Source organism: Oncorhynchus clarkii, chromosome 18 (assembly GCF_045791955.1).
Source record: "Oncorhynchus clarkii lewisi isolate Uvic-CL-2024 chromosome 18, UVic_Ocla_1.0, whole genome shotgun sequence".
Classification (NCBI taxonomy): domain Eukaryota; kingdom Metazoa; phylum Chordata; class Actinopteri; order Salmoniformes; family Salmonidae; genus Oncorhynchus; species Oncorhynchus clarkii.
The window spans coordinates 17,818,460-17,832,036 of NC_092164.1; the positions used below are offsets into that span (position 1 = coordinate 17,818,460).

The 13,577-nt window shown below is 43.9% G+C and overlaps 2 protein-coding genes across 2 annotated transcripts; both read left to right on the top strand.

Annotated features, from left to right (window-relative positions):
• Positions 1–611: 611 nt before the first annotated feature.
• On the top strand, positions 612–3,018 carry LOC139373121 (ankyrin repeat domain-containing protein 34A-like). The gene is made up of 5 exons (XM_071113245.1): positions 612–646; positions 737–961; positions 1,105–1,287; positions 1,593–1,809; positions 1,879–3,018. The coding sequence occupies exons 2-5, from the start codon at positions 740–742 to the stop codon at positions 2,889–2,891; spliced, it is 1,635 nt and encodes a 544-aa protein (XP_070969346.1). The 5' UTR covers positions 612–646; positions 737–739; the 3' UTR covers positions 2,892–3,018.
• Positions 3,019–11,865: 8,847 nt separating this feature from the next.
• LOC139372493 (uncharacterized) lies at positions 11,866–13,039 on the top strand. Its single transcript, XM_071112219.1, has 2 exons — positions 11,866–11,968; positions 12,306–13,039. The coding sequence occupies exons 1-2, from the start codon at positions 11,891–11,893 to the stop codon at positions 13,020–13,022; spliced, it is 795 nt and encodes a 264-aa protein (XP_070968320.1). The 5' UTR covers positions 11,866–11,890; the 3' UTR covers positions 13,023–13,039.
• The last annotated feature ends 538 nt before the right edge of the window (positions 13,040–13,577 follow it).

Here is a 13,577-nt window from a genome sequence, read left to right on the forward strand (position 1 = left end):
TCAATTAGTTTGCGCGCTCTTGCACTGCTGACGATGAGGGCAAAGGATGTGTGTGTGTGTGTTTACAGGCCTATCTATAGGCAGAACAGCCAGAAAACATTCCTCATCCACAGGTCTTTTTATCACCATTCTGTGTTCTGACAAGATGGCGTTGACAGACATGGCAGCTCTGCTCCTAAGCAACTTTGCAGTATTTTTTTTGTTTTGTTTTTGTGACAAGCATTTTGCTGCACCCGCAATAACATCTGCTAAATATGTGTATGTGACCAATAACATTTGTTTTAGAGTGCCATTTCTACACACACACCCCTCTAGGCTGTTTGAACTCAGGCGGTGGTCTGCCAGATGAAGGCCGTTCAAAGCTGACTTCTATCAGTCCTTCCCAGTGCCTTTGTAGTGTGGAGACTCAGCAACAGGTGACATTTAGAGCTGAAAACCATTGACAACTTTGAACGCTCACCGCTGCCCACGCCTGCCCTTCACCTGAGACAGGACACACGCTCCTCGTACAGGAGAGAGGTAGAACGGAGTGAGATGGACCGAAGAGGATGTGTATCAGTGTCCAGTCGGCTGAAGTTGTCTGCTGCCAATATGTGATGTCTGGAGTGAAACCTTAACAATCAACGCAGGACCTCAGACAACCCAGGTACGTTTGGATGCTAACTCACTATTTGACTTTCACCTGTCTGACTGCCTCTCTTTTTCTTACCATCTCTACCTTTTTCCTCTCCTCCAGACCATGTCGGTCCCCCAGGACCTCCTGCCAAACGGCAGTCCCCTGATTGGAGCAGCGAGGCTGGGGAAGCTTCGCCTCGTTAGGCTGCTCCTGGAGGGGGGTGCCCAGGTCAACGAGAGAAACCCAGGAGGAGAGACTCCTCTCCTGGCTGCGTGTAAAGCCCTGAGAGGGGAACCCACTGGACCTGGAACCCTGAAACTGCTCAGATACCTACTAGACAACCAGGTCTGTGTCTGCTTTTAAAGGAGAGTTCTGTAGGTTTAATTTTCCCTTGTGGGATTCTATCCTATTCTAAACAGGCCGTGTGTGTGTGTGTGTGCGCGCGCGCCTACCTACAGCCTAACCCCATCCTATCTTTCCCCACCCAGGCAGACCCTAATGCCCAGGACCGGTCAGGCCGTACAGCTCTGATGTATTCCTGTATGGAGAGGGCTGGAGCTCAGCTAGCCTCTACTCTCCTCTCAGCTGGAGCTGACCCCAGTATGGAGGACTACTCTGGAGCTTCAGCTATGGTCTACGCTATTAACGCACAGCACCAGCCTACACTACAGGTCAGGAGGGAGGAGGGGGGGTGTGTGTGTGGTTAACTATACTTGTGAGGACCAGTAGTCCCCACAAGAATAGTAAACAAACATTTGACCAACTGGGGACATTTTGTTGGTCCCCACAAGGTCAAACACTATTTCTAGGGGGTTTAGGGTTAAGGTTAGAATTAGGTTTAGGGTTAGATTTTTGGGTTAAGGTTCGGTTAAGGGTATGGGTTAGGGAAAATAGTGTTTAGTGTGTCCCCAAAAGGTTAGTTATACAAGACCGTGTGTGTGGTGAAATGATTATAACTGACCATTACATACCCCAGGTGCTACTGGACGCATGCCGCGCCAAAGGCCGTGACATCATCATCATCACCACGGAGATGGGTGTGAGCGGAGGACCGGTGACGAGGCGCTACCTGAACGTTCTGCCGTCTCCCGATGCATCACCTGTCACCTGCATGTCACCCTCTGACATCATCATCAAGACGGGCTCACCCAACTCACTTGAGGGAGAGAACGTGTTCAATTTCAGAGGATCAGGTTAGAGGGAGGGAGGGAAGGTGTTAAACATCTCAGGAACCTGTCTCATCCTTTCTTATCTCATCCTAGGTAAGAGGGGGAGTGGCAGCAGCAGCAGCAGATTCTCCCCATGTGAGCTGAGTCCAGTGGACCAGTCCTGTATCACCCCTCCCAGACAGCGACAGTGGTCTGAACCATGGCTAGCTATTCACAATCTGGCTCGACTTAACAAGGTCTACCAAGAGGGAAGGAGGGAAAGGAAGGTAGAGGAAGAGGGAGGAGAGGAAGGAGGAAAGGGAGAAAAAGGTTCTCTTCATCACGACTTTAAGAAGGAAAGGAGGGAGAAGGCCGAGCTAGAGGAAGAGGTGGGAGATGACAAGGAGAGTCGATTTGTCCATCTCTACCATAACGAGACCTCTTCTGGGGCCTCTTGTTCTCTCCTCTTTCCCACAGAGGAGCACCTTTCCCAGGCAGCCCAGAGCAGACTGTCCCCTGAGAGGAGGCTAGCCCCTGGAGGTTCCACCTTGGATTTATACAGAGAACACCCCAGTACTCAAACTGCTTTACATTGTAGAGGGGGATCTAATGTCATCGGAGGCGACCCAATGACCCGGAAGTGCTCTGTGGACAAACTTCCTCCCTGCTCTCCCTCTCGCTGGCAGGGAGCTCGTAGGAACACCCTCCCTTCCTTGACTCCAGCTCCACCCCTTCTTCACCTGCCTCCCCTATCGTGTTATGAGTCTCACCTACAGGTCCCGCCCCTTGGCCTACCTGTTGCAGGTGTAGGCATGGTGTGTCGGACACAGCTGCCATCCCCCTCTTCCCCTCTTTCTCTCACTCCGCCCCTTTCTCGCACTCTCTCCTCCTCCCCCGCTCTTCCCTTTAAAACAATATTTAGACCGGGCTTTCTGCCTCCTCTACCCCTCTCCTCCACCTCCTCGTCCTCCTTTGTTCCCCCTCTCCCTCCCTCCAGTGAGAGGCCACCTCGACGTCACTCTATCCAGCTGGAGCCGCTGAGAGGAGAGGGGGAGGAGGAGAGGAGGAGGAATAGAGGAAGAACAGAGGAGATAAGAGGGAGAGGAGGAAAGGAAGAGCGGGAGTGAGACCCTATGTTAGCTGTTGTGGTGTGATATGTGTAGTTACTTGTAATAACCTCTAGAGCATGCTGGACACTTATTTAGTGCTTTCTGACCTGCATGTGTGGATTCATATCAACAGTCTAAAGCAGTAATCTCCAATCCAAAGAATTAGTTGGAATCATTTGTTTATTAGATATTTCCTATTTATACTGTATGGATATAAAACCCATCCTTTATTCACTTGTGTTGTAGCGTTTTCCCCAAACTGAAAGTTGTCGCTGTCACTGAACTTTAGTCTGTCTTGCTTTATGATAGTCACATGCCCCTACCTTTACAAGAAGTTAGTCAGTATTCTTAGTGAGGGCTTTAAAGCAAATGTTAATTTGACTGTGTACTTTATCTACAGGATTCCGCTAACGTAGGCTAATGTGATTAGCATGAGGTTGTAAGAAACAAAAACAAATCACAGGACATATCTGATATTCTTGCTAATCTAACTGCACTGTCCAATTTACAGTAGCTATATTACAGTGAAGGAATACCATGCTATTTGAGGACAGTGCACAATTATGAACTTGAAAATGTATGAATTAACCGATTAGGCACATTTGGGCAGTCTTGATAAAACATTTTTAATAGATATGCAGTTCATTGGATCACTTTAAAACTTTGCACATACACTGCTGTCATCTAGTGGCCAAAGTCTAAATTGCACCTGGGCTAGAATAATTCATTTTGGCCTTTCTCTTGCATTTCAAAGATGATGGTACAAAAAAACGGTTGTTTAATGTCTTTCACCAGATCTAATGTGTTATATTCTCCTACATTATTTTCACATTAACACAAACTTCAAAGTGTTTCCTTTCAAATGGTATCAAGAATATACATATCCTTGCTTCAGATCCTGAGCTACAGGCAGTTAGATTAGGGTATGTACTAATTTTGGCATTTGATCTCGTAACAGGGGTGGGTAATTCCAGTCCTGGAGGGCCTGATTGGTGTCACAGTTTTGCCCCAGCTCACACACCTGACTCCAATAATCACCTAATCATGATCTTCAGTTTAGAATGCAGTTTGATGAATCAGCTGTGTTTGCTAGGGATGGAGAAAAAGTGTGACATCAATCAGGCCCTCGAGGACTGGAGTTGCCCACCCTTGCAGAATTCACTCTTCTTTTCCCACTCACATGTTTGACAAAAGCTGATAATCAGATACAATGAAGCGCTGTACCAACATGTACAAATGACGGAGTCAATGCAATCGTGCATTAGATGACGCATTCAGAGTACTGCGTTTATGTGCTAGCCGGAACTAAGAAACTCGGAAATGTCAGACTTGCTTACTGGTTGTAGTTATATACGTGTCGCATTCAACGAATCAGCAAGTCGGACATTCCAGAGTTTCCTAGTTCCGACTAGCATGTGACGGCTGCATACTTTCTAAATTTCACATACTATAAAACATATTTTTTGCATACTATTTAGTATGCTAATATGGGTATTCTGATACTGCCTCTTTCTCTCACACACTGAGCACGAGCACAGTCATCTCCATTATGACCACAGCTTCCTCTGACCTGGCAGAGCACCTGTCCTGTTCCATCTGCACAGAGATCTACACTGAGCCTGTGTCTCTGAGCTGTCTGCCTAGCACACCTTGGAGATGGCTCCAAGACAGCCGGAATGCTGAACACCAGCTCTGGTCAGAGCCAGAAACTTCCAGATCAACAGACTGATCAGGAATGTGGCCTACCAGCTGAAACTGGAGAGAGATCCTAAAAGATAGAGGCTCGGGAGACGGACAGTAATCTGATCTGCAGAGATGGGAGAGACGACAGAGGACACACATTCCAACCTATAAGAGAAGCACATAAGGATCTGAAAAAAAGAGGTAGCCTCAGATGTATGCTACTTCAAGAAGGACATTAGTGTGCTGGAATAGAAGGAGCAGCAACGAGAAATGTCTCAAACAAACGAGACGTCAGATCATCTCAAAGCCCAGGTCAGGGGTGATTTTGAGGATCAATAAAGAGCAACTTAGAGTTAAAGAGGAGGCAATCAAATATGTGGAAAAGGAAGGTTGCCTGGTTGACAAGGAGATGGTACTTTCCAGGCTGGAGGAAGAGCTCTCCATCGTGCTCTGGTGGATGGAGAGGGGCTGTATTGAGATGAGGACTAGGAGGAAGGAGGGGCAGTGGATGGAGGGTAGAGAAGAACCTGATAGAGGGGAATATGATATGATAAAGAGGAATATGATAGAGAGGAATATGATAATATGATAAAGAGGAATATGATAGAGAGGAATATGATAAAGAGGAATATGATCATATGATAAAGAGGAATATGATAGAGAGGAATATGATAAAGAGGAATATGATAAAGAGGAATATGATCATATGATAAAGAGGAATATGATCATATGATAAAGAAGAATATGATAATATGATAAAGAAGAATATGATAATATGATAAAGAAGAATATGATAATATGATAGAGGGGAATATGATGGAGGGGAATATAATAATATGATAGAGGAATATGATAATATGATAAAGAGGAATATGATAATATGATGAAGAATATGATAATATGATAGAGGGGAATATGATGGAGGGGAATATGATAGAGAGGAATATGATAATATGATAAAGAGGAATATGATAATATGATGGAGGGGAATATAATAATATGATAAAGAGGAATATGATAATATGATGGAGGGGAATATGATGGAGGGGAATATGATAGAGGGGAATATGATGGAGAGGAATATAATAATATGATAAAGAGGAATATGATGATATGATAAAGAAGAATATGATAGTATGATAAAGAGGAGTATGATAGAGAGGAATATGATGGAGGGGAATATGATGGAGAGGAATGTGACAGAGAGGATTTGTTTGATTAGATCACTTTAAGATTTAAAACCTCTTAAACTGACAGTCCCTGAAACACAACTACCTTAATAAAATGTGTCCCTCTTGACTGATGACTAAAGCCATAGTGAAACTGCAAAATGGGGGTCAGATCAACTGTTCATTGTGAAATGTATGTGTTCAATCTCATACATTTGCTCTGTATATATTTTCTGCTTTGAATGTAATTGTATCTGTTTGATATGATAGATGAGAATATGATAGATAGGAAAATGATCGAGAATGAATGGAGGAATGTGTGACGCTCTTGAGTCTGATTGGTTAGATCAACTGGAAAGACATGGATAAGAAACATTTCAAACAAGTTTTTAAACAATGGGCCCTGTTGGCAGGTCTAAAACTACTGTTCTATAGTCAGCTGATATTGATTTCCTTAATAATAAATTGAACTACAATGCAAGAATTCAGGGACACCTACTCTTCAATCAAATGTTTCAGGCCTAGATAATTACACACCCAGCACATCTTATTTCTCTACCAGCATGCGAACCGTGAAGATCCCTCAACTGCAACAGCTCTAGTTGTTTTAACCGATCAATGGATCAGGTCACTTGACCAAAATAAACTTATGGTTGAGATGCTTCTTGATTTTAGTACAGCATTTGATCTTGTTGATCATATGGCTAATAGCTGAGGCCATTGAAGAGAGATGTTTTCTTGAAACCTCATTTCTTGGAACTGTGATACTGAGGTGGCATAGACTATGGAAGACTTGTTTTAGTGTAGTAAGGTAGCCTACAGCATGTATTTAATTAATAATGATGAGGATGATGAAAAAAATGGACATTAGTGGTAGGCTGAGATCAAACAAATAACCTAAGTAAACCTGGATGCTAGTTGTGAAATCTAAAACATATTGACTTTGAATTAAGCAAAACACCTGTATTATGAATGGTCAACCATTTGATGAGGTAGAGCATTTTATTTTAATAAAAAATGTGGTTACATGGATTCAATGTAAATATTACATATGACTGTGCTCAACAGGTTAAAAAAAAGGGAATTGTTCTAGCATTTGATTACACATGAGAGCTTCTGTGGGTAGTCATAGCAATGGGGCCTTCATTGTGACATCACAAGATTCTGATTCTGGGAGGTTAGCTGTTGCACAGACAAACAGAACAGTGCAAAGAGACTGATTCAACTAACCACTGACAGATGATTCATGTCCTATTTCATTAGCAAGAGAACACGCTGCTTACTTGAGAGGTAGGTTGTAATATAACTTACTATTTAACTATGTTTCTGAAGAATAACTACTTTTTAAATGACTTGTGTACTAACATGACCCTTTAAGTAGGCCTGACATGCAATCATGGTGACAAGTGAAACTATTGACGAGAGACAGTTTGTTTGAATCCATTTTTTTGTGAGAAAATTGTTCATCCTGACAACTGAGATGGCATGTTACAGTTGTTGTAGTCAGCCAGCCTAAAGGCAAATACATTCTATTGGTGAAAGAAAACCGCATCTCTGTGTTAATCCCCAACATACATTGTAATCAATTATCTCAATAATGTACCAAATATGTACCTCTTTAAATTGAGTTGCTCTCAGAGGCACTCAAAGAGCAGACTGGTATGATTAAAATAGATTCAACTGTACAACAAGCTAGGTCCATGATGGAAATAGTCACTTTCTTCCCCCAAAACCTTTTTGAATGATATTATATAAGTGATTAGTGTGGTTTGTGAGAACCAGGGCCAATATGGAGTGGCGTTACATGAGGGGGTTGAATAAGGCTCAATAGTAAGGTACAGAGAGAGCCTGAAGTTTGATTGTTAAAGTCTATGTTGTGCTTTCTCATCTCCAATGGCAACGCCTTGCATCACAATGAAGATGTCATGAAGGATATTGTGCACATAATGATAGGAACAGCCAAAATTGATTCATTTGAACTTGGTCGCTTTTCCAGTAGCCAACTTTTTACTAATAATTCAGATAGGCCTATTGCGTAATCATCTCTGGATTGGGATTGTCACTTGCTTAATTGTAAGTAAAGGGGAAGAAATGTGAGCACATCGTAAAGAGATGTATTATTCTTTGGTTAGCAACACACCACTTACTACAACGTTATGTATTTTCCAGACTTATTGTTAGCTAGGAGGAAGACATGGAGGGTTCAACGCTGACACAGAGGAGGGCTGAGTGTCAGTTGAAGGATAGGGAGATCCAGACAGACTACATGATGGAGCTGGGAGCCAGGTTGGTTCTGGTGAGACAGATCCAGAGGGAGCAGGAGAAGGAGATGAAGAGGATTTGGTTTGAGACGAGGAAAATGCCAAGCCTGATTGAGGAGGTAACAAGACCAACTTTGACAAAGTCGACTAGAGTTCTGTTGAACAATATTGATTAAATCAAATATATGTCAATATACTGGCAAAATGTGCCATATGCCATTGAACGTAAGCTAACAGTATTTTGTCTGATAACTTTTCTTGTGTTGTATTGTGTATGTCTCTGAGTATTGTTATGTACACAGTCCTCAGTTCTTATGGTTGCCTTGTCTTTAAAAAAAATTAAATAACAAGACCAAGCGATCTCTCATAGACCTTCAAATCAGGATAATGTAGTTGTCTGACCTAGCTACCTTAAGTTGAATGCACTAACGGTAAATTGTTCTGGACAAAAGCGTCTGCTAAATGTCTAAAATGTCAAATGTTGTGCTGGGTGTAGTGCATGTATTTTTACACTTAGTTGACCCGTTAGCTAGAAGACCCAGGGTTGGTACAGACTGGTGCAGAGCATCTGAGAGGACACTAGATATATACAGTGTCTTAGGAAAGTATTCAGACACCTTTACTTATTCCACCTGTTGTTACTTTACATCCTCATTCTAAAATGGATTAAATAAAATAAAGATTCTCAGCAATCTACACATAATACCCCACAATTACAATGCGAAAAAACTGTGTTACATTTGTATTGAAAATGTATTACATTTAAAAACAGAAATACTTTATTTACATAAGTATACAGACCCTTTGCTATGAGTCTCGAAATTGAGCTCAGGTGCATCCTGTTTCCATTGATCGTCCTTTCGATGTTTCTACAACTTGATTGGACTTGTTGTAAATGAAATTGATATGACATGATTTGGAAAGGCACACACCTGTCTATATAAGGTCCCACAGTGGACAGTGCATGCCAGATCAAATACCAAACCATGAGGTAGAAGGGATTGTCCGTAAAGCTCCGAGACAGGATTGTGTCGAGAAACAGATGTCCGCAGCATTGAAGGTCCCCAAGAACACAGTGACCTCCATCATTCTTAAATAGAAGAAGTTTGGAACCACCAAGACTCTTCCTAGAGCTGGACGCCCGGCAAGCTGAGCATTCGGAGGAGAAGGGTCTTAGTCGGGGAGGTGACCAAGAACCCGATAGTGACTGACAGAGCACAAGAGTTCCTCTGTGGAGATAGGAGAACCTTCCAGAAGGACAACCATCTCTGCAGCACTTCACCAATCAGGCCTTTACGGTAGATTTGCCAGATGGAAGCCACTCCTCAGTAAAAGGCACATGACAGCCCACTTGGAGTTTCCAAAAAGGCACCCATTGACTCTCAGACCATGAGAAACAAGATGCTCTGGTCTGATGAAACCAAGATTGAAATCTTTGGCCTGATTGCCAAGCGTCACGTCTGGAGGAAATCTGGCACCTACGGCACAGTCAAGCACGGTGGTGGCAGCATCATGCTGTGGGGATGTTTTTCAGCGGCGTGGACTAAGAGACTAGTCAGGATCGAGGCAAAGATGAACGGAGCACAGAGAGATCCTTGAAGAAAACCTGCTCCAGAGCGCTCAGGACCTCAGACTGGGGGCGATGGGTCACCTTACAACAGAACAACGACCCTAAGCACAAGCCAAGACAACGCAGGAGTGACTTTGGGACACGTCTCTGAATGTCCTTGAGTGGCCCAGCCAGAGCCCGGACTTGAACCGGATCGAACATCTATGGACAGACCTGAAAATAGCTGTGCCGCAACTCTCCCCATCCAACCTAACAGAGCTTGAGAGGATCTGCAGAGAAGAATGGGAGAAAGTCCCCAAACACAAGTATGCCGAGTGTGTAGCGTAATACCCAAGAAGATTCTATGCTGTAATCGCTGCCAACGGTGCTTCAACAAAGTACTGAATACGAAAGCATATTCCCATTATTTTTATTTTAAATGAATTTGGAACGATTCTGTTCTTGCTTTGACTGAAAAAAATGATTTAATCAATTTTAGAATAAGGCTGAGGTAACAAAATGTGGAAGAAGTGAAAGGGTCTGAATACTTTCCGAAGGCACTGTATATGTGATGTAAAAGTAAATAGAGTTCACTCATAAAGAATGTATGTACTGAATGTGATCACTTTCATCATGTCTGTTTCTTTTCTCCTGCAGAATGTGAGAGATGTGACCAAACGTCCACTCACTGAGTTCATGGCTCCCTGTATTGACTCCCTCCCACCACTGGCTTTCACCAATCGGAGGCCAATACCAACCATGTTGCATCCCCCCTCTCCATTGGTCATACGCACTCAGGATGCACAGCGATTCATTGTATTTTCCTACTTTGTCCCTGCTGAGTGCCCAGTTTCCACAGAGGACACAGCAGATGTATCTGCTGGTAGAAGAGAGGACTTGTCGACAGATACACATCTTTCCTCAATGCTGCATCGATACCTGCCACACTTCTTTAACGATGACTCCATTCCACCACAGCAGACAGTAGAGGGAACCACTGAGGACTCAGATTCTCTAGTGGCAATATCTAATATCAAGGAAGAGGACAGATTCTATCCTTTCTCCCTCCCACCACTGGCTCAGCGGTTCATTGGCAATTCATTCAAAGTCCCGGAAACCTCCCAGCCTGCTGTTTCAGCCACGGAGTGCCGAGTTGCCACAGTGGACACTGCAGATACAGCCACTGTCAAGAGAGAGAACCGATGGGCAGCTACAATTCTTCCTTCAGTGCTGCCTCCATGCCTGCCACCAGTCGTTGACGATGACTTCATGCCTCCAGAGCACACAGTAGAGGAATCCTATGTGGTCTCATTTGCTACAGAGGCCACTTCAGGCACAGCTACTGTTGATGGAGTGGACAGATCAGCAGCTAAATGCCCTGTCCCAATGCTGCCTCCAAGTCTGCCACGTGTCTTTGACGACAAACTGCCAGGGGCGGCAGTAGAGGGAACCAACAAGTGTCCAGTTGCCAGTGAAACAACCAATGATGTGTCCACTCACCTCAAAGAGGACATGGGAGCTGATCAAAGCCCTCCTGACCCTGCAGCACTGCCTCCAAGCTCGCCATGTATCTGTGACTCTGACCACAAACTGACCAAGGAGGAAAAAGAGGATGTACCCGAGTCCTCCCTTGCCACAGAGATCGCTGTAGGCACATCCATTGTCCAGGGAGAGGACCTGGATAAAAGCCCTGCTCCAAGGCTGCCTCCAAGCTTGTCACACGTTTTGGACAATGACCATAAGCAGCCAGAGGAGACGATAGAGGAAGCCACTGAGTGCTCAGTCGCCGCAGAGGCATCAGTTGCTAATAGAGAGGATCCATCAGCAGCCACAGGTCTTCCCTTAGTGCTGCCTTCAAGCCTGCAACTTGTCTTTGACAATGACTACAAACTACCAGAGGAGGCAGTAGAGGGCACCAGCAAGTGTCCAGTTGCCCGTGAAGCAGTCGCTTCCGTGTCCACTGTCCTCCAAGAGGAGTTTTTGGCTGAAAAAAGTCCTCCTGCACCCACAGCACTGTCTCTAAGGCTGCCCTGCACCCACAACATTGACCACAAACAGCCAGAGGAGACCGTTGAGAACACCACAGAGTGCTCAGTTGACATAGAGGAAAGTGCAGTTGCATCCACTGTCAAGAGAGAGGAAATGATGGGTGATAAAAGCCCTGTCCATGCACTTCCTCCAAGCCTGGCATGCATCCATGACAAGGACCCCAAGCAGCCAGATCAGAAAGGAAGGGGCACTACTGTGGAGGTGGATATCTGCCCTCAAGCTCAACAGCTGGTCTCAGATGCTAACTTAACTCTGGCAACCCGCAATGATGAGCTGCCCAACCCTCTGATCTGCGTAGTCACTAAGATGCCTGTTAGAGTTGGAGCATCCATATGCAGGTCAGAGGATGAGGAACCCAGGCCCTGGACCCTGGAAGAGGCAAAGGTAGGTGTCGAATTTCACCTTACTACTTTACAGGGATGGTGGTCATTTCCATTTCAATTCAATGCGTTGAAGAGAATTGGAATCTTAGAGTCTTTTGATCGGAATTGAAATGGAATTGACCCCAACCCTGCTGCTCTTTGCTCATAGTATAAAACATCACCCCTCACTAGGGTTAGCATTTGTATTACTTTTAGTATGGACCCAGGAACATCTATAGATATTGTAAAATCTAATGGGGTGCCCCATGAGGCCATCATTGTATGTTGATCACTCAGTTGTGTATTGAATGTGCTACATTGGAACAATATTACATCTAGAGTCAATGTCTTCCTGTTAGGATCATTGGATAGGCATTGAAATTGAGAGTGAAGAGAGGAGCGTCACTGAGGAGGTGAGCCCGAGGGAGGGATTGAAGAGTGAGGCGGATTGTGCCCATTCCAAGTGCTCTATTGGGAAGGTTTCAACAGAGAGAGCAGAAACCATCCTGGGAAGAGTGGGCTTTCTGCTCATGAACCAAATGCAGAAAATCCCATTTTTGAAGATGGAGGAAAAAGAGAAAAATAAGAAACTGAATAAGAAGTTGAAAGATGAAGAGAAAGAGAGAAAGGAGATAAAACACAAGGAGGAGGAGCAAAAAAAGAGGGAGAAGAAAGAGATGAAGGAGAGAGAGAAAGAGCAGAAGAAAGTCATGAAGGCTGAGAAGAAGAGGGAGAAGTTAGAACAGAAAAAGAGAGAGAAGGAAAGAAAAGAGAAGGAAAAGGCAGAGAAAAAGAGGTTAGAGGGGCTGATGAAGATACATAATGACATGATGAAAGACAGAATTAAGAAAGAGAAGAAGTGTTCTGAGGAGCTGAAAAAGAGAGAGAAAGCTCAAGCTGCATTCTTGGAGATGGAGAGAAAGATTCAAGAAAAGGAGGAGAAGAAGAGAGAAAAGATGAGGAGAGAGGAGAGGAAGAGACTGGAGGAGAAGAAAAAGAGGGAACCAGCTGGAGGTGGAACTGAGACGGTGATAGAAGAGCAGGGAAGGGATGAAAGCTTGAAGATGGATGAGTAGACTGGGTAATAGAGAGTAGGGAGGGAGGGATATGGTATTTTTGCATGCAATGAAAGAACGAAGCATTTAAAAATAAAATAAAAAATGTTTACTCTGTTTGATTTTTGTTAAGGCATACTGTACAACACTGTATAAACACAAAATGTTGACTTTTCACACATCTGGGGAGTGTTTAATGATGAGGAGTTGAGGAAGAACAGGGGGAGTTGGAGGGTGGAGAGGAATATGATACAGAGGAATTTGATAGAAGGAATATGATATTTTATTTTATTTCACTCGGCATGTCAGTTCAGAACAAATTCTTATTTACAATGACGGCCTACCAAAAGGCAAAAGGCCTCATGCGGGGATGGGGTCTGGGATTAAAAATAAATAAATAAACTTAAAACATAGGACAAAACACGACAAGTGAGGCAACACAACACTTTAACCTCTTTCAGCTAGGGGGCACTATTTTTATGTTTGGAAAAAGAACGTTCCCAAAGTAAACGGCCTATTTCTCAGGCCCATATGCTAGAATATGCATATAATTGACAGATTAGGATAGAAAACACT